Source organism: Panthera tigris, chromosome B2, assembly GCF_018350195.1.
Source record: "Panthera tigris isolate Pti1 chromosome B2, P.tigris_Pti1_mat1.1, whole genome shotgun sequence".
NCBI lineage: Eukaryota > Metazoa > Chordata > Mammalia > Carnivora > Felidae > Panthera > Panthera tigris.
Window position 1 is genome coordinate 28322618 of NC_056664.1, and position 20385 is coordinate 28343002.

A 20385-nucleotide genomic window follows, 5' to 3' on the forward strand; every position below is an offset into this window, starting at 1 on the left:
CCGACAGCTCAGAGCCTGGAGCCTGCTTCCAGTGGATTTTGATGTCTCCCTCTCTTTCTGCTCCTCTCCTACTTGCACTCTGTCTTTCTTTTTCAAAAATAAATAAACATTAAAAAAAAATGTTTAAAAGAATAAAGAAGACAATACATTAAAATTTAAAAAAAACTAAAAGTTGAAATAAATATATAAAATAAAATTTAAAAAATTTGCTCTTTCTGTATCAAAGAAACAAAAGAAAACAACACCAACAAAAAAAACAGAAGCAAAATTCAAACAAACAAAAAGGAACCCAAGTGAATCTAGATTCAGTATCTCCTAGTGCTGAAATTTTGCAGCACTCTATGTACAGTAGACTGAGCACATGGAAGGGATTTGTGCTGGTCCTCTTGGGGAGGATACTGCCACTTTGTTTCTCAGGTCAGCTTGCTACAGTGGAGCTGTACCTGGAGTGGGCAGTGTGGCTTTGGTGTAATGGCTCCATTCTCTGTTTGGTGGTGCTGTTTAGCTCACTGGAGTCTGTCCCTGTTGGGCTAATGGTGAAACTGGCTCTGCCAGCTCTCAAATCTCCAGAGGAGGAAGTTCTTAGTATTCTCACTGAAAGAGGATTACCTCTCCTGTGTTCCCTGCTTCTGTCAGCTCCCCACCTACCCCAGAGTTGTTCACCTACCAGTTGGTGCCTCCTTCCACAGTTTTACCTCAGGCTTGGCTGCTTCAAAACCCTGCACTTAAAAAAACCCTGAGGTTCGGACTCAAAATGATCCTCTGGGGGAGGGTCTCCCCGCGCTGAGACCAGGAAATGATCATGCATCTGTGCAGCAACAGCAGCTCAGACTTTAGGGTAAATTGCAATACACAGCTGGTGTGAGGGTTTGCTGCCCTCAGCCAGCATCTTTGTTCTTATATGGGTGAACATAGAAGCTTGATGGGATGGTGCCTGCCCAGTCTTTTGCCTCACAGAGGCCTTATCGCCACTACCAAATGCACTCTAAGCAGGGGAAGTGCTTCTCCCTATGCCACCCAGGGGATCTCAGACTGTACTGTCTGCTCCTAGGCCTCTGCCCTGCTTTCTTAGTGGAGCACTGCCAGGCACTGACCTCTGAAACTTCAGACTCTGTGCTCCACTGTGTATAAAAAACTTGTATTGAAACCTCTCCGTTTTTCTCTGCCATTGATATTGGGGAACAATTTTCTTGTGCAGTCCCCTGTGCATGTATTCACTCTTTCTCTCTAGCTGCATTCATGGGGAGTACTTTCTTGAGCAAAGATGACACACTGCACTCTCCCCGTCTTTCTTTGTTCCTCTCCCTCCCCTCTGCATCACTGCAGCTCTTCTCTCCCCCAGTTCACCTCTCCACACCACGTACCAGCCCTGTTTTGTTCCACAAATTAGGCAGATTGTTCTATTAATCCTCAGATCGATTTCCTAGGTGTTCAAAATGGTTTGTTGTTCTAGCTGTGTTCGAGGGCCAAGACAAGCCCAGGACCCTCTTATTATTCTGCCTTCTTAACTCCTCCCCACTATTGCTTGTTTATTATCTCTTCTGTGACTGCTCATATTATCCTGTTTGAATTTCTGTTTCTTTGCATATAAGAGTTCCTGGATCTAAGTCTCTTCTTTCATAATTTCCACCCCTTTACATTTTACTCAGTGCTTTGAAGTACTTATTACACTCAATTTCAGTCTCAGTAGTGACCATTGGTTGCTCCAATTAATGTACTCAATTGTTAGCTTTTTTGAAATCATGTGTATTATCTCCGTAAAGTCTTATGTTGTATTGTACATTAATCTCCTTAAGTGTTTTCATTATTTTTCTAAGTTCAAGTTGTTGCTTGTCTTTTCTACATCTGAATTTTACTTCTTCACAGATATTCCTGTTTATAGCTGCTAGAGTATGTGGTATAGAAGCAGACAGATCACCAATAGTCCACGGCAGAGGCCCCGGGGCCCACAGATTCTTTACTCTCAAATTTATGACTCTACCTACCTACTCTGCAACGTCTTGGCCTCTTGAGTGCCAGTGAGACCAGGCACAGACTTGTAGGACTGAGGCTACCTTCCTTACCCTGTTCTATTCCCACTACCAGCAGGAACTTGCAGTTCATGTAGGCTGAACTTTCTGTGTATAGTCCATATGTGGTCATTAGTTCTTGTTAAATACCTGTGGTCTTTGTTACTGAAAATAAACAAAAATCGTGATTTTTCTAGGAAAAATTACAAGTATTTTTAAAATATACTGAAGTATTTATATTATTTTACTTTTTCCTTCATGCTCAAATAGACAACTCACAGTTTTTCTTTATTATGTGTTTATAGGTTAGCATGGCCTCATTGAAAGAATTAGATCAAAGACTCTTTGAAAATTACATTGAGTTGAAAGCAGATCCTATTGTTGGCTCCTTAGAACCTGGAATTTATGCAGGCTATTTTGATTGGAAAGACTGCCTGCCACCAACAGGTAAATGGTTTCAATTTATTGAAGTTCTCTAAAAGTAGTCCAGTACATCTAGAGTAATAAATATGGATACGATATTATCAATCAGTATATTCTTTTTTTTTTAAGTTTATTTATTTTGAGAGAGAGCACAATTGCCGAGGAGGGGCAGAGATAGAGGGAGAAGGAGAGAATCCCAAGCAGGCTCCATAATGACAGTTCAGAGCCTGATGCAGGGCCCAGACCCACAAACTGTGAGATCATGACCTGAGCCAAAATCAAGAGTCAGTCACTTAGCCAACTTAGTCACCCAGGTACCCCTCAATTAGCATATTCTTAAAATGCTTTTCTTTTATTCACATTTTTTCTCATATTTACTCAGGGATTAGTTTGATTTTAACGTTTTACTAGCTTAAACCCATTTTTGATAGTTTGGATATTAGTGTACTTTATATTATTAATATTTAAGACTTAAAATTATTCTTAAATTCCAGAAAGTAATTAGTTACACCTTATAGTATTCAATCATTTTAGTAACATGTACCTTTTTCCCGCAATGTGGCTTCATTGCATAGATATACTATGAGTGACAGTTATATGATAATTTGTGATTATCATCCAAAAATTTAAGAAATCTGGTCACTTCTATATATGACCTAATTATTAATGCTGAAAAGGTGAAAGATAAAGGAAAAATGTGTAAGAGTATGATCATTATAGTAATTTAACAAAGAAAATTGGGCCAGAGAAGGATGATTGACAGTTCCAGTATTATTTCTGTGACATCAAATGAAGTCATTTAAATCACTTCATGATACATATTTTAAAAATAACTATTGCTTGCTGAATCAAACTTCTTGATGCGTCAAGTGTTTATGATTATGTGTGGATTATGTGTAGTATGAAATAATGTGAAATACGTAAAACCAGGCTCCCTATTAACCTTTTTTATAAGAGTCTTACATAGAAATGGTCATGTTGATATTAGGCATAGATTCTGTTTAGATGTATATATGTAGATATAGCAGTGAATTGTTAATAGTCTTGAGTTAATTTTCATTCTTTTACCTAATTGTTTAAACCCTTTTTTTTAATTGTATAGTGCATTTCTTAGATGGCGATTAAATTGTTTAATCTTTAAATAACTTTGGATTTTTATTGTGTGGTGTTAATATTAGGTGATAACATAATTTTGATGCTAGAAGTCAAAACTAAAAACCATAATCATTAAATTAAAGATATTTGGGGCACCTGGGTGGCTCAGTTATTTGGGCGTCCGACTTCGGCTCAGGTCATGATCTCATGGCTCAGTTTGAGCCCCATGTTGGGCTCTGTGCTGATGGCTCAGAACCTGGAGCCTGCTTCGTATTCTGTGTCTCCTTCTCTCTCTCTCTGCCCCTCCCCTGTTTGCACTCTGTCTCTGACTCTCTCTCAAAAATAAATAAACATTTAAAAAAAAAGATATTTTATGTGACTATATAAGTATTTGATTTTCTGACAATCATTGTAGTCATATGAGTTCTTCTACCTACAGCTGGCCATAATTAATCTTTTTTCCTTAAACTCTGTTACTTTTCTATACACACACTTTGTCCAAACTGGATTATAGTTCATGTCCACATGTATCCTTTTGTAATTCTTTTTTTTTAAGTGTATTTATTTATCTTTAGAGAGAGAGAGAACACACACACTTGAGCATGAGTGAGGAAGTTTTAGAAAAAAGGAGAGAGAATCCCAAGCAGGCTCTGTACTGTTACTGTGGAGCCTGACGTGGGGCTCAAACCCACGAACCATGAGATCATGACCTGAGCCAAAATCAAGATTCAGATGCCTAACCGACTGATCCACCCAGGTGCCTCCAAATATATCCTTTTAAAGTTTAACTCAAATTCTGTTCATATTTTACAATCCTTGCAATATCTTCCCATTATATTTACAGTAAAATGTGCAAAACAGGACAGGGCAGGCCCTTGACTGGTGCCCTGGTTGCTTGGCCCATCATCCATGAGTGTACCCCATGGCCTCTCTCCAGCTGCACTTTAGCACAGTGAGCCTTTTTGTTGCCCATATCTTTTTGTTTCCAAATCCTTCCACCTTACCCCTTCAAGACTGGTTTTTCCCTTTGCTTAGGCAGTAATTCTCCCTTCATAGAACTGATTCCCTTTTATCATTCAGGTCTTAAACTTAAATATCACCATACTAGCCATCCAACCTGAAGAAATGACATGGCCAATGGACAATAAGTGTGGTGTTTTAAATTTAACCTATGAAAACTACTCATATTTTACTTGTAAAATAATTAGTTACAAGGGAGAATGCTATAGATGTGGTTTCAGCACTGGCCTTTATACTGGTTGAACTTATTGCAGCTAAATCTATGAGGTCATAGTGGGTTAATTATCACTTTAGGTGAACACACATGACTTTTAACAACAAATTATCATTCTCAAGATCATCAGTCAGTAGCCTTTGGAATTTTTCATCTATAATCCCTTTTCAGAACTCTTGGGCCCAGATTTTGGAATTTCAATATTTTTGGATTTTAGAAACACATAGTGCTTGTGCCATATATTATGTTACATTCCCAGCAAGGATTTCTGCAGGGAAACATATGAATACTTAGATGAGGAGTGATAATGTAGTATCCTTATTCAAATCAGGTGAGAAATGCCACCAGAAGAATTCATCACAAATTTGCAAATTCACAAACAAAATTTTGCTTCTTGAATTCTGTACCTCCAGTATCTAAACTACTGCTTGGTACGTAAGTCTGGTCAGTAAATATTTGTTCAGCGACTACTTGGATGACCTCTTTGTAGCTACCATGGGTGCCTCTGCTAGTGTCTTCACTTCCTGGTCATCTCTTCCTTAGCTGGCCTGTGCATGCTTCAGGGTCTGTCTATGAAAGGAGTGGTTTTTCTGGAAAGTCTTCCTCCATCAACCCCAACAGGACTCTTTTTTCCTGAATCCCTACTACACCCTTTAACCTCTTTTATAATTCTTTAGTATATGTACATAATATATATATTTTTGTATCTGTTTTTATTCCCCAATTTTGGAGGAATTTTTAATGATGTGAGGAGATTCTTTTCACATTTACAGACTTCAAATTATTTAAGTATTTTTGTAGAGCAATGACTGAAAGTTTCAGAATTCCAAGGATGGATATTAGAAGCGTTGAATTTCAGTAAAATCTATTTTCTACTCAGGGTAACAGTGCACAATACTGAGATATTGCCCTTACTGTTCCTGGACCACTGCTAGTGAGCTAAATGTCACTGCCCTGCCCTTTCTCCCCAGTCTTAGAAGAATTAGACAAAAATTGCCAAGTGCTGTGGACCAGCCTGATAACTGCTTCTCCTTCGTCTGGGCTGCTTTCACCTTCTAAGACTGCTGAGAGGGATGGCATCTGGTGACCACTTTTCCTTTTTCATTTGGAACACCTCCCCTTGTGTATACATAAATAAATTATAGGGAAAGAAAAGCCTGAGCCTTGCTATGCCAAACTTTTGTGGAAATAGTTTAGCAATCCCAGATATTCAAAAATAAAGCAGTTGTTATAGACAGGCCATGTACGTGCAAACACACACACATGCACACAGGCATGTACATCCTAAGTTTTAAGTCTCTTGCAGGCAGATGGCTTTAGTTAATTTGTGTCCTTATAACATCTGACTAAATGACTTGCATATAATTACCACTTACTACCTGTGGTTCTAATTTTCTAAATTTTAGCAATCTTAAAATAACCAGATTATTTATAATCTCTTGTGAATCCAGGGGGTAGGACATTAAGCACTAAACTAGCAGCTGTAGTCGCCCTAACTGTAAATCACAATCCCCATCACTCTTCTCTTTACAACCCAGCTTTTAAAAAGTTATGTCTTCCCTCAAAGAGTCCATGCTAGGGCTATCTGTGTTCTTGTGTCACTTGATCTCTCTCATCCCCTGAAGCCTGCTACATCCCCCCCCCCCCAGTTGAGACTGTTCTCACTGAAGCTACCTCTGATGCTATACAGCTGACCCTTGAACACACAGGTTTGAACTATACAGTTCCACTCATACATGAATTTTTTTTAACACAGCACAACACTGAAAATGTATTTCCTCTTCCTTATTTCTTTAATAACATTTTCTTTTTTTGTAGCTTACATTATTGTAAGAATACAGTAGAAATGTATTATATATATAATATATAAATATATAATATATATTGTATGTATTATATATATTAAATAATACACAGAATATACAAAATATGTGTTCATTGACTGTTTATGTTATTGGTAAGACTTCTGGTCAACAGTAGGCTATTAGTAATTAACTTTTTGCACAAAGTTACAGTGGATTTTCCATTGTTTAGGAGTCAGCACCCCAAACTCTGCATTGTTCAAGGGTCAGCTGTAGTTTGGAATCTGTGATGCAAACACTTCATATTCCATGTTTCTGTAGTACTCCCATTGTTGAACTCCCTTCCTGAGACTTTCTGTGGCATCTCTGATCCCACTACTAGTTGACAGCCCTCAGCTTCCTTGGTGGATTGGCTTCTCTTCCTCTGCATAGCCTTACACTGCTGGTATCCCCAGGACTCTATCTTTCTCTCTTCTTGCCAGACTGTCCTCAAACTATCTCTGAGTGATTTCATCCACCATAATATAGATAAAATCAGACTGACTGGTGCCTCCAGCATCTACATCTATAGCCTAATCTCTCCACTCTGAGATCAAGGTCTTTCTATCAGCCTTCCTAGTAGATGTCTCCACTGAAACATTCCAGAGACCTCTTCAGCTTAGCAAGTCCAAAAGCAAACTCATCACCTTTGCTTTCTCATCATCACCACATCAGCTCTTTCTGCTGCTGAACCTCCACTCACTGGGAATGGGTGAAGACCTCAGCTAAGACTCCCCTCTCCATCTTGTTCAAGAAAACACTTGGTTATGAGTCCCCTCGTTTCCATTTCTGAGTTCTGCCCCTCATCATTTTTCACTGTTTCTTGTCAAGATACTTGAGGGTTCTCTTCTTCGTACCAGCACCCAATCTTGCCTGTTTCAGGTTCACTTCTGCCTTTTTGAAAAACTCCTCTTTCTAAAATATAAATGAGATCTGTCACTCCTCTGCTTCAAACGCTTCAGGATGACCTATTCTCCCTCAGGCTTAAACCTAAACTTGCTAGACATTGCTTACACTTAATTATGGCTATCCTTTACCTCCCTCATGCTTCTTCCCTATACCTCTTACACATCCCTTCTCTAGGCAACTAGCAGTCAGAGCCATTTCAGTCCTGAAAGCCTTTTCCACGCCTGCTCTTTTCTGATAAGTAAGCACTGCCTCCTCTGGGAAGCTTTCCTTTCCACCTCCTTGCACACCTCCAGGTTGGGTTGGTTTCCCTCATCCCTCCTGCTCCTGAAGCAGTTTTCTGTCCCTCTTATACATAGGAATTGTCATCATCTGCTTGCTGCTGTTCTGCTGTGCTGGGACTCCTTAGCACAGTGGCTGACTTTTTCATATCCATACTCCCAGGGTTTAGCAGAGTCTACATAACAGAAGATGCTCTGTAAATGCTTGTTAAGTGAACAAAGATGGGTAATTTATTAGTATACAGTCTTAACTAAATCTGTAGGTCAGTCTTCAGTTTGTTATCTTTCAAGTATTTGCTACATGGTTTTGCAGTGATTATTCTAATTTTTTTCAATAAAAGAGTTAATCATGTAATCTTCTAGTTTCCATTCTTGTTGACTTTTTTTTAGGTGGTACGCAGTAGATATTATTTGTTGAATTGAATTAAAATAAGCCTTTTATTTTTTTTTAATTTTTTTAACATTTATTCATTTTTGAAAGGCAGAGAGAGACAGAGTGCGAACGGGGGAGGGGCAGAGAGAGAGGGAGACACAGAAACAGAAGCAGGCTCCAGTCTCTGAGCTGTCAGCACAGAGCCCAATGTGGGGCTCGAACTCACGGACCGCAAGATCACGACCTGAGCCGAAGTCGACCGCTTAACCGACTGAGCCACCCAGGCGCCCCAAAATAAGCCTTTTAGCACTCATGTTCTTATCTTCTGTGAATTCTCATATGGTAGTTTTATGCACTCCCTAAAGTTTGAACAATTGCATCTGAGTTAAAATGTGAATATAAAGTATATCCCACACATCAGTAGTTTAAGTGAATTTAGTTAAATTTAATATTTTTTTCCGATGATTAGCATGTGTTGAACATAATTGTTAGCACTGACATTGTTCTTAAATTATTTGGTATTTGTTTAAGGTTATGAAATTATTTGTGATGTTTCTGTGAGAATGGGAAAAATCATGACATAGCCACTCCAAGTTTCCTGCATGTTCAATGATTGCTACAACAAGGCTTGGTCACTAAGCTTCAGTCTCCACTAACACTTGTTCATATCTATCTCCATTGAAACTCTGGTTGTTACTGAGAAACATAATTTACTTGTAAATGATGCAGAGGAGGGCTGTCTTTCCACCTCCTTCCCTACCCCAGACTTGGAGCTTCCCCTAATAAGCAGTTAGGTGCCTTTAGTGCATGCTGAAGACGAGCAACAGCAATCACAGAATTCCTGATGGGGTAGGACTGAGGTCTTTCTTATTAGCTCATCCCTTTAAGGGGTGTCTTTGGAAAAGAGCAGTTCAGGAGGTCTTCTTTTCCCTAAAGGGGCATGGTCCTTTTACTACTTCAGAGGCTGTGATTGCTGGCCACTGTTATGCCATGGTGGATGCCAGGAAATGAATGACCTCAGTGAGGAGTCACAAGAGAGCAAGGAGTGTGGGAAAGGCAATGCCAGGCTGTTAGGGATTTTTGGTTTCTATTTCATCCAATTAGATGATTTCAGTGATTCAAAGTTTCCCAGTCCTCCCTTTATAATATTTATTTAAGGTACTCAAAGTTTCTTCTCTACTACCTTCATATTTTCTCAGCCATAAAATTGAGCTAGTTTAAGCCACTGATGTGAGTAATAATGGTTTGTGGCCTCTGGATAAATTTTTTGTAAAAAATTAAGATTCTCCTGCCTGTGTGACATTAAGTGGTATGGCTTTCACCTCCTTTTTTTTTTTTTTTTTTTTTTTTTTTTAATAAACATCCTTTCAAGAATAGAAGGCACATGGCACTGCAGTGTCAGCAATTTATTTACTCTTTCCCAAATTCCAAAAACACTTAGAAATTGTCAATGTTTGTTTCCCTTTTATAAACTGTTTTGAATACTGTTCTTTGTGTAGTTTTGACTTCATGATCACTAACTGAACCTGTCTTGCATAGTCATATAGTGATTCTTAGTTTGTTTAAAGTTGACTTAAGTTGAGACCTCATGTAAAGTGAACAGCCAAAATAGTTTGACTGTTAATCTTGCAAAATAATTTCAATTAACAACATTAGTATTATCTTTAGAGTTTTCATCTTGAAAAACAATTTTGCAAATCAGATAGGTAACTGATTACTTATTACTGTAGTTGGCAATAAATTTAGTTTCTGATACTGTGTGTAGTAATTAAAAAAAAAATCCAGTTGATTAATTTCATGATTCAAGAGGAGATATCCGTTAGAGCCATTGCTATGCTTTTTTAACCTGACAGTTGGATATTTAAATTGCTGTCACCCCTTTATTTGTGTACATGTCAGGAAAGATTATTCTGGTTAGTTATGAGTCACCTGATTGTTTAATTGTTCTATTATCCATAGTTATTAAGAGCTCTGAGTATTTGCATTTGATAAATTATAAGTAAATTAAGAATATTGTTTTCCATTTACAAATGCATATGGAAATTCACATCTTTATAATTAAATAAAAATAATTTTTCTTTAAATTTTTAATTTGGTTTTAATGATTTTTTCTATCTAAAAGGCATATAAACATATATGTATTCCTTATATATATTTAATTAATGAATTTAAACTTAACCATTTTTATATAGGTAATTAACTTTTAATTATCAATTTTTATTGAAGTATAGTTGGCATACAATATTATATTAGTTTCAGATATACAGCACAGTTACTCAGCAAATCTATACATTGTGAAATGCTCACATAGTAAATATAGTTACTGTATTTCACCATTCAAAGTTATTAAAATATTAATGACTATATTCCCTATCCTGTACTTTTCATCCCTATGGCATATTTATTTATATAACTGGAAGTATGTACCTCTTAATCCCCTTCATCTATTTCAGCCATTCCTCCACCCACCTCCCCTTTGATAACTACCAGTTCATTCTCTGTATTTATGAGTCTTTTTCTGTTTTTGTTTGTTTTGTTTCTTAGATTTCACATATAAGTGAAATCATACGATATTTATTTTTTTCTGTCTGACCTATTTCACTTAGCATTATACCCTCTAGGTTCATCCATGTTGCAAATGACAAGATTTCATTCTTTTTTAATGTCTGAGTAATATTCCATTGTATGCAGGTACCATATCTTTATCCATTTGTCCTTTATCCAAGGATGCTTGGGTTGCTTCCATATCTTGTTTTTGCAAATAATGCTGCAATAAACATAGGGGTGCATATGTCTTTTCATGTTTTTGTTTCATGTTCAAGTGCTTTTGTTTTCTTCAGGTGAATACCCAGAAGTGGAATTACTGGGTCATATGGTATTTCTGTGTTTAATTTTTTGAGGAAACTTCATATGGTTTTTTTTATTGTGGCTGCACCAATTTACATCCCCACTAGTAGTACACAAATGTTCCCTTGCTCCATGTCCTCACCAGCACTATTTTCTCTTATCTCTTTGAACTAGCCATTCTGACAGGTGTGAGGTGGTATCTCATTGGAGTTGTGATTTGCATTTTCCTGATGATGTTGAGCATCTTTTCATGTGTCTTTTGGCCATCTCTGTATCTTCTTTGGAGAAATGTCTATTGAGGTCCTCTGCCCTTTTAATTGTATTATTTGTGGGAGGTGTTTGTTGTTGTAGGAGTTCTTTATATAGTTGAGATATAAACCTTTAATAGATGTTATCATTTCCAAATCTTCTCACATTCAGTAAGTTAGTTGCCTTTTCATTTTGTTAATGGTTTCCTTTGATGTGCAAAAGCGTTTCCATTTGATGTAGTACCAATTGTTTATTTTTGCTTTTGTTACCTTTCCTTGAGAAGACAGATACAGAAAAATTCTTCTAAGGCTGATGTCCAAGAGATTACTGCCTATGTTTTCTTTTAAGAGAGGTTTTATGGTTTCAGGTCTCACATTTAGGTCTTTACTCCATTTTGAGTTTATGTATGGTATAAGAAAGTGATCTAGTTTTAGTCTTTTGCATGCAGTTGTTACAACATTATTAATTGAAGAGACTTTTTTTTTTTTGCATTGTGTATTTTGCCTCATTTGCTATAGATTAAGATACCATATAAGCATGGGTTTATTTCTGAGCTCTCTATTCTGTTCCATTGATCTATGTAGCTCTTCCTGTGCCAGGACCATACTGTTTTGATTATTATAGCCTTATAGTATATCTTGAAACCTGGAGTTGTGATACCTAGAGCTTGTTGTTCTTTCTCAAGATTGCTTTGGCTATTTGGGGGTCTTTCATGGTTCCATACAAATTTTAGGATTATGTTCTAGTTCTGTGAAAAATACTGTTGATATTTTGATAGGGATTATGTTGAATCTGTACCTTGAGTATAGACATTGTAATTCTTCCAATGCAGGAGCATGGAATATCTTTCCATTGTTTTGTTTCATCTTCAGTTTCTTTCATCAGAGTTTTATAGTTTTCAGAGTACAGGTCTCTCTCTTCCTTGGTTAAGTTTATCCTTATGTATTTTATTATTTTTGGTGTAATTGTAAATGGGATTAATTTCTTAATTTCTGCCACGTTATAATTTGTATATAGAAGTGCAACAAATTTCTGTATATTAATTTTGTATTCTGCAACTTCACTGAATTCATTTATTCCAATTTTTTTTGGTGGAGTCTTTAAAGTTTTCTGTTTAGTATCATGTCATCTGCAAATAGTGACAGTTTTACTTTTTCCTTCACCAGTTAGATGACTTTTTTTTCCTTTGCGATTGCCATGGCTTGTTTTTGTTGTTGTTGTTTTCTAGTTTCTAGCCTCTTGACATACACAAGCAGACACAAGCAAGGCAGGCAGCACTAGGTATACAGAAAGGGGTGGCCTGGGCCAAGGCCCAAGCATCCCTCCCCTCCATGCAAGGTCCCTAGGAGATGCAGCTGGCCCAGCCTCTGTGGAGCAGAGGGTGAAGGGGGACACAGATCTCTGGGGATGTGGGCAGGTTTAGGCAGCTTCCAGAAAGATGGAGCAGAGAGTGATTCCTAGAGGTAAGGCCTTACAGTACCCTGAGAAGCAAAGAAACCAGGACCTTCCCAGGGTGTTCCAATTTTTTCCTCATTAAAAACTTTTTTTTTTTTTTTAATTAGCACAAACAAAACCAAATTGAACAGCTTTAAAGTTCCAAGCAATCTGAATCTAGGGGGTATGCATGTGGCCATATGTGCTTGCGTGAACAGCAGCTACTGAACTGTCCCAGGCCTTTGACCCCTGGGGAAACCCCTATACCCAGTGCACAAGCCCCCATGTGAGGGAATGGTAGGGTCCCAGGCAAGTTGCTACATTGGTCCCCTTCCTTGTTAAGCACCGCTGGCCCCAGCCCAGGGAAGATCCATAGAGAAGGGTCACTTGAGCTCCCCAGCTCCTGATCCGCCTTGCACTTGGGTCACAAGTTGGGGTTTGAGACGGCAGGGCTTGGCAGTGACAGGGCTCTCTGGCAAGGATCAGGGAGAAATAGAGTAGAGGAAGAGACCATGTGTGCACACACATGCTCACCACCCACCAGTTAACAGAGCTGGGTCTGCAAGTGTCACAAAGGCTGAAAAGAGAGTACTGCCATGATGGAAAAGCAGCAAATCCCGGGGCCCTTCTGCCCTTTTTAGTGCCAGGAAAACACTGACGATAAGTGGGTATACTCTCTGGAATAAAGATGGTAAGAGTAGACATCCTTGTCTATTTCCTTATCTGTGATAAGGGGGTAGATAAAGGATTACCAATTTTCTTGATCATTTCAAAGAACCAGCCTCAGGTTTCATTGATCTGTTCTGTTGTGTTTTTACTCTCTATTTCATATATATCTGCTCTAATCTTCATTATTTCCTTCTTTCTGCTGGTTTGGGGTTTAGTTTGTTATTCCTTTTTACCTTCTTTAGGTGTAAGTTTAGATTGATTATTTGAGATTTTTCTTCTTGATGTAGGCCTTTATTGCTATAAACTTCACTCTTTATTACAGCTTTTACAGCATCTCAAAGGTTTTAGACTGCTTTCATTTATCTCCATATATTTTTTGACTTCCTCTCTGATTTCTTGGTTGACCCATTCATTGTTTAGTAGAATGTTATTTAACCTCCATGGATTTGTATTCTTTCTAGATTTTTTCTTGTGGTTGATTTCTGTCTAGTTTCATAGCATTGGTAGAAAAGATGCACGGTATGACTTTAGGCTTTTCAAATTTGTTGTGACTTGTTTTGTGGCTTAACATATGATCTCTTCTGGAGAATGTTCCATGAGCACTTGAAAAGGATGTTGGGGCGCCTGGGTGGCTCAGTCGGTTGGGCGGCCGACTTCGGCTCAGGTCATGATCTCGCTGTCCGTGAGTTCGAGCCCCGCGTCGGGCTCTGTGCTGACCGCGCAGAGCCTGGAGCCTGTTTTGGATTCTGTGTCTCCCTCTCTCTCTGACCCTCCCCCGTTCATGCTCTGTCTCTCTCTGTCTCAAAAATAAATAAACGTTAAAAAAAAATTTTTTTTAAATAAATAAATAAAAAATAAAAAATAAATAAAGAAAAGGATGTATATTCTGCTGTTTTAGGATGGAATGTTCTGAATATATCTGTTAGATCCATCTAGTCCAATGTGTCATTTAAAGCCACTGTTTTCTTGTTGATTTTCTGTCTGGCTGGTCCTTGTGGGAAGGGATCTATAGGCACTTGGGAAAACTGCTGAGGCCTGCTGGTTTGTCCACAGAAGAATGCCTCATGTGCTGTTACCAAGCTAGGTGGAGAGGGTTGGCACTGTCCTGCTTCTGTAGGTGTCCATGTATCTAGGTTGGGATATGGGAAGGAAGATGGTGCCTGCCAGCTCTTTTGTGATTGAGAAGGTTCCAAAGATCTCTGCTCCTCCAGCACAGGCTTTGAGATCATTAAATAAATCTCCTTCCCATATATCCCAGGCATTTTCAAATTGCTTCTTCTATGCTAGATCTCACCAGTGCTGTTTGTTGTGCTGTCTCTTTAAGGGTGGGGATTCAGTTTCCTCTCACCCTCCCTGCTCTTCCAGTGCCAAGCCAGCCAGGTTTTAAAAGTCCAGGTGTTAAGCCCCATTGATTGTTAAGAACTCTGGAAGTCAGGGAACTCTGGCCTTGAAAGCCAAATTTTATGGAGATTTGTCTTCCTAGTACATGCCCTCTGTGCCTGGGAATCCCAGCCCAGTCTACTCTTCTCCCCTCTCCATGCCCACAATATCCCTCCTTCCTGTGGACAGTCCCATAGGTTCATTTGCCTCCTGACCCCATTTCATTTCCACCCTTGCTACCTACCCTATTAAATGTGGCCCTTTCTCTACATTTACCTGTGAAGAGTCTGTTATGCCAGTCTTCTCATATTTTCTGTTTATCTACACTGATGTGTGTTCATCTAATTGTATCTGTGGTTCGAGGTAAGCCCAGGATCCTCCTATTCCACCACCTTCTCTGGAAGTTTTCTAGACCATTTACACTTAAAATAATGATAGTAATGTACTTATTGTTGTTTTGTTCACTGTTTTCTGGTTGTTTTTGTAGTTCTTCTCTGTTCCTCCTTGCTTTCTTATGATTGACAGCTTTCTGTAGTGTTATACTTCAATTTCTTTTTTTTTTTTTTTGTATCATGTTTTTAGTTTGTGGTTACCATAAAGTTAAAAAATGGCATTTTTTCAGATATAACATTTTAAGTATATAGCAATATATTTTACATTGATGGTCACTTAAGTATGAATACATTCTAAAAGCACTGTACTTTTACTCTCCACTTATACATTTTATGTATATGTTATATTTTACATCTTTTTATTTTGTGAATCCCTTGACTGATTTTTTAGATATAATTAATTTTGCTATTTTTGTCTTTTAATCTTCATATAACTTTGTAAGTAATTGAGTACTATCTTTACTATATGTTTGCTTTTACCAGTAAAATCATTTTCTTCCAAAATTTAGTTCAAATTATTTCCTTTTCTGCTTGAGTCCCTTTATCATTTCTTGTAAGTCCAGTTTAATGGTGATGAACCCCATAATTTTTGTTTGTCTTGGAACCTCTTTCTCTCTCCTTTATTTCTGGATGATAATTTTGCTCGGTAGAGTATTCTTGATTGTAGGGTTTTTTTCTTTCAGCACTTTGAATGTATCATGCCACTCCCTTCTGGCCTGCAGAGGTTCTGCTGAAAAATCAGTTGATAGCCTTGTGTGGTATCCCTTGTACACAACTCTTTGCTTTTCTTATGCTGCTTTTAAGATTCTCTATCTTTAATTTTCAACATTTTATTTATTTTATTTTATTTTATTTTGAGAGAGAGGGAGGGGCAAGTGAATGAGGGAGAGAGAGAGAGAGAAGCGGGGCTCATGCTCCCCCAACGCAGGGCTGGTGCTCACCTGAAGTGGGGCACAAGCTCACCCAAAGGGAGGCTTGAGTTCACCCGATGCAGAACTCAAACTCATAAACCATGAGATCATGACCTAAACCGAAGTCAGATGCTTAACAACTGAGCCACGCAGGCACCCTAATTTTCAACATTTTAACTATTATGTGTCTTGGTGTGGACCTCTTTGGGTTCATCTTGTTAGGGACTTTTTACACTTTCTGGGCCAGGATGTCTGTTTCCTTCCCCAGGTTAGCGAAGTTTTCAGGTATTATTTCTTCAAAGAGGTTTTCTACCTCTTCTCTCTTCTCCTCCTGAGACTCCTATAACGTAAATGATGACGTTTCAGAGGTTCCCAACCTAGTCTTATTTTTTATTATCCTGCTTCTTTTAGCTGGTCAACCTCAGTACTTTCTGTTACCCTGTCTTACAGATTGCTCATCCCTCCTTTTGCATGCTCTAATCTACTGTTGATTTGCTCCAGTGTATTTTTAATCTCACTTACTGTATTCCTTTGGTCTAATTGGTTAATTTTTATATTTTCCATCTCTGTTGAAGTTCTCACTGAGTTCATCCACTCTTCTCTCAAGTTCAGTGGGCCTCTTTATAACCATTATGTTGAACTCTTTATCAAGTAGATTGCTTATTTCTGTTTGTTTAGTTATTTTTCTGAAGTTTTGCCTTGTTCTTTCATTTGGAGCATATTCCTATATCTCTTCATTTTGTTTTACTTTCTATGTTTCTTTCTATGAATTAGGTAAAACTGATACCTCTCTCAGACATATTTAGGAATGCCCCCTACATACATGGTGTTGCCTGGTGGCTTAACTAGCTGGAACTATAATGGGCATGGTCTGGTAGTCCCGGGGGTGTTCTTTGCCAGGGCTCCCTTGGTGTGGGATTGCTGGAGTCAGGACAGAGCAGTTCAGCATGCTCCATGCAAGAGACACCCCAGTGGGATGGCTGGAGCTGAAGTGGATGAGAGCTGACAAGTCCCATGGTACTCTGCACTGGGGCCACCCTATCGAGACTGCTGGAGCTGAGACAGGCCCAGGATACTCTTGGCAAGGGGCACTCCAGCAAGATAGCTGGAGATTTCATGGCCAAGGGCTGGGGCTGCCTTGGTGGAACACCTGGAGCTGGTTGGTCATAGGTGGAGATGCTGCCTTGGAAGGATGTTGATGATGGTGTGGGCAAAAAGCCCAGGATTTATTGAGGTGGCAGGCCAGCTAAAGCACCTGGACCCAATTCTTGCCTGTGTTATCAAGGTAGAGGGAGAACATAAACAATATTTCTCACTTGCACCTCCAACCCTGGAGAGAGTTTAGTAGCAGTTTCTTACTGTTTTGTGGACTCTCTAGGGTTAGAAATGGGTTTTCCTCACTAATAGTCTAGTTTCTTGTGAAACCACTGTTCTTTTGTTGTGCCCAGCTTGGGCAAATCTGTCCAGGGGCCCTTTAGTGCTATCCCTCCCCCCTGCAGTTTGCAGTTTTGGGGGGTGGGTTTCCTGTAGTTACCATATCTTCATTCCTCTCACCTCATGTGGTCCCTCTATCCTTTGTTGTGCAGGGCCTTTTCAGTCAGTCCTCAGTTATTCTTCAGGAGGAATTACTCTATATGTAGGTGTAGATTCAGTGTGTCCATGAGAGAACATGAGTTCAGGATCTTCTATACCACCAGCTTGGAGACAAAGACAAATGTACAGCTTTTCTTAAGTCTGTAGTCAGTCTGTTCAAGAAAATTTCAGTTTTATTTTAAGATCTCTACCTTTCAGAATTTTTCACACATTTACATTGTCTGAACTTTGTAATAGCCACTGGATAGCTATGTTATTTTTTACCTTTTGTAACTTTCAGTGATTCAGAGCTGAGGCCAGTTCAGCATTTCTAGAGAACAAGTTGTTAGAAGAATGGAGATAAAGAAAATAGTATCTTTTATTTGATTTACAAAAAATGGAAAACTACATATCTTGAAGCTTGGTTTGTGCTTTTTGAGAAAAGGGATCATCAAAATATTTGAAGGCCTGTGTAAAATAATAAGTTGGGTATGTTGTATGTGTATGAATTTATATACACACATACATATGTTATTATATACATACATAGCATTTATTGAGTATGTACTATGTACCAGGCAGAGGGCTTTACATGGATTATCTGATTTAATCCTTATAATAGCACCTCAAGGAGCAGTTGATATTTTTATTCTTATTTTATAGATGACGTCATTGAGCACAGAAGAGGGTAAGTAATTGCCTTAGGTAACATAGATAGGAAATGGTGGAGCTGGATTCAGAGTTCACATCCAGACATCCCCTACCTGAAAGCACTATCTTGTGATGTTAGGCAAAGAGCTAATAACCTCCATTAAGAATCTATTAAAAAAGACAAGATTGTGTAAACACAATCATGAAATTCACAAAAGAACTAAAATGATCAAAAACATGAAAAAATACTAAAAATCTTCAATATTCAATACAAATTAAAAAAAGCATTAAGTTTTCGTTTTCATAAAGTGTGCTAGAATGGCAAATGTTAAAAAGCTTGATAATGCTTTTTGGCAAAAGTACTAAAAAGAAAACTATCCTATCATATTTTTAGGAATATAAATTGGCATATCTATACCAAACACATACACATTAAATATTGTGCATTCTTTATAATGGAAGAGGCTGCTTTTAAGTAGAGGTACTCATTCAGTACAATGAGATGGAGACACACACACAGATACTGTTCATATATTTGGTAGACAAATATGTTCATTATTTTCTCACTTTTATTTTAAAAAGACAACATACAATTTACAGTTTGTAAAATTTGTCATGTGCAAATGTATCTTGACAAGGGGTGGGAGGTAGAATTTCAGAAAAGTATAATTTTCTACTTTAAAATTATGTGTTATTTGAGTATTTTCAAGGAACATTCATTTTTACTTTGAAAAGAATTTTACATTTTTAAAAAAGAAGAAAAACTATCCATGGAGTCAACATACTCAAAAAGAAGCATGTAACACTAATTTTTTTCATGGACACGAACTTGATTTAATAGTCAAAGAAATGACATACAGGGCAAATCTAGAATTTCAGCAAGTCATTTGAAACTTGTTGCTGATTTGCTTTTGGAATCATCATTGCTGGAGTAATTATAGCCAGGGTGTCTTAAGGTCAGCCTAGAGGGAAGCCTCTAGTTAGAGTTCAATAAGATGATTCCAAAATTTGTTTAGAAAAGGTGAGGACTTTGTATAGCCAAAACAATCTTGAAGAAGAACAAGAAAGTTGGTATACTCACACTACTTGATTTAAAGACTTTTTAAAGCTACTGGAATAAAGGTAGTGTGGTTTTATAATAGGATAGATAAATAGATCCAGGAAATAGAAAATATAAAAAGACCTACACATCACAGTCTGTTGATTTTTAACAAAGGCACCTAAACATTTCCATGAAGAAAGGAAATCTTTTCAAGATATGCTGAAACAAGTGCATAAATATATGAACAAGCATTTCACAAAGAAGATACATAAATGGCCAATAACAAATTAAAGGTATGCACCATTATTTGTAATCAGGAGTAAATAAGTAAAAACCACAATGTGCCACTACTTCAGACCTACTAGAATAGCTAAAATTAAAGAGACTGATGATACTACATGTTGACAAGGATGTAGAACAACTGAACTCTCAGACATTGCTGATGAGCCTATAAGATGGTAGAGCCACTTTGGAAACAGCTTCTTATAAAGTTAAACATAAATCTACCCCTTGACCTACCAATTCCACTTCTAGGCATTTTCCCAAGAAAAATGAAAAATAAGAGCACGAGTGGACTTGTACAATGTGGTCATCACAGCTTTATTCATAATAGCCCAAAACTGGGGACAACCAAACTATCCATCAAGAGGAGAATGTATGAAATTATAATATATTCATACAGTGCAACAATATCCATACAATGGGGGTGCAACTTATCCTTGTTATTGTTGTTACCCATCAATGTGGATAGGTCTCGAAAACATGTTTAAATGAAATAAGCCAAATACAGAATACATAAAATGGGATTCCATTTAAGGGAAATTCAAGGACAGGCTAATAATGTATGGTGACAGAACCAGAATGGTGATTACCTGTGGGAGGATGGTGGGAACTGATGGAGAGGCACCTTCGAAGTGTTATATGTCATGATTATGGTAGAGGATACACAGTTATGTACTTTAATCAAATCCCATCATATTGTACACTATATGTGCATTCACTATATGTAAATTTTACCTAATTTTTTTTTTTTTTTACCTAAAAAAAATGACTGGAAAAAAATTTAAAGTCCTACA

General features: G+C 37.8%; 1 protein-coding gene and 1 pseudogene across 5 annotated transcripts in view; one reads left to right on the forward strand and one right to left on the reverse strand.

The window, feature by feature from the left end:
* Positions 1-20385, forward strand: part of EXOC2 (exocyst complex component 2) — a 279312-nt gene that overhangs the window by 199093 nt on the left and 59834 nt on the right. For all 5 annotated transcript variants that reach the window (XM_042985868.1, XM_007073170.3, XM_042985869.1 and 2 more), the window contains one exon: positions 2315-2456. In XM_042985868.1, the coding sequence (XP_042841802.1) occupies positions 2315-2456 (142 nt within the window). The remainder of the gene's footprint in view (positions 1-2314; positions 2457-20385) is intronic.
* The window catches only part of LOC102971919, a 40410-nt pseudogene continuing 36914 nt past the window's right edge, over positions 16890-20385 (reverse strand).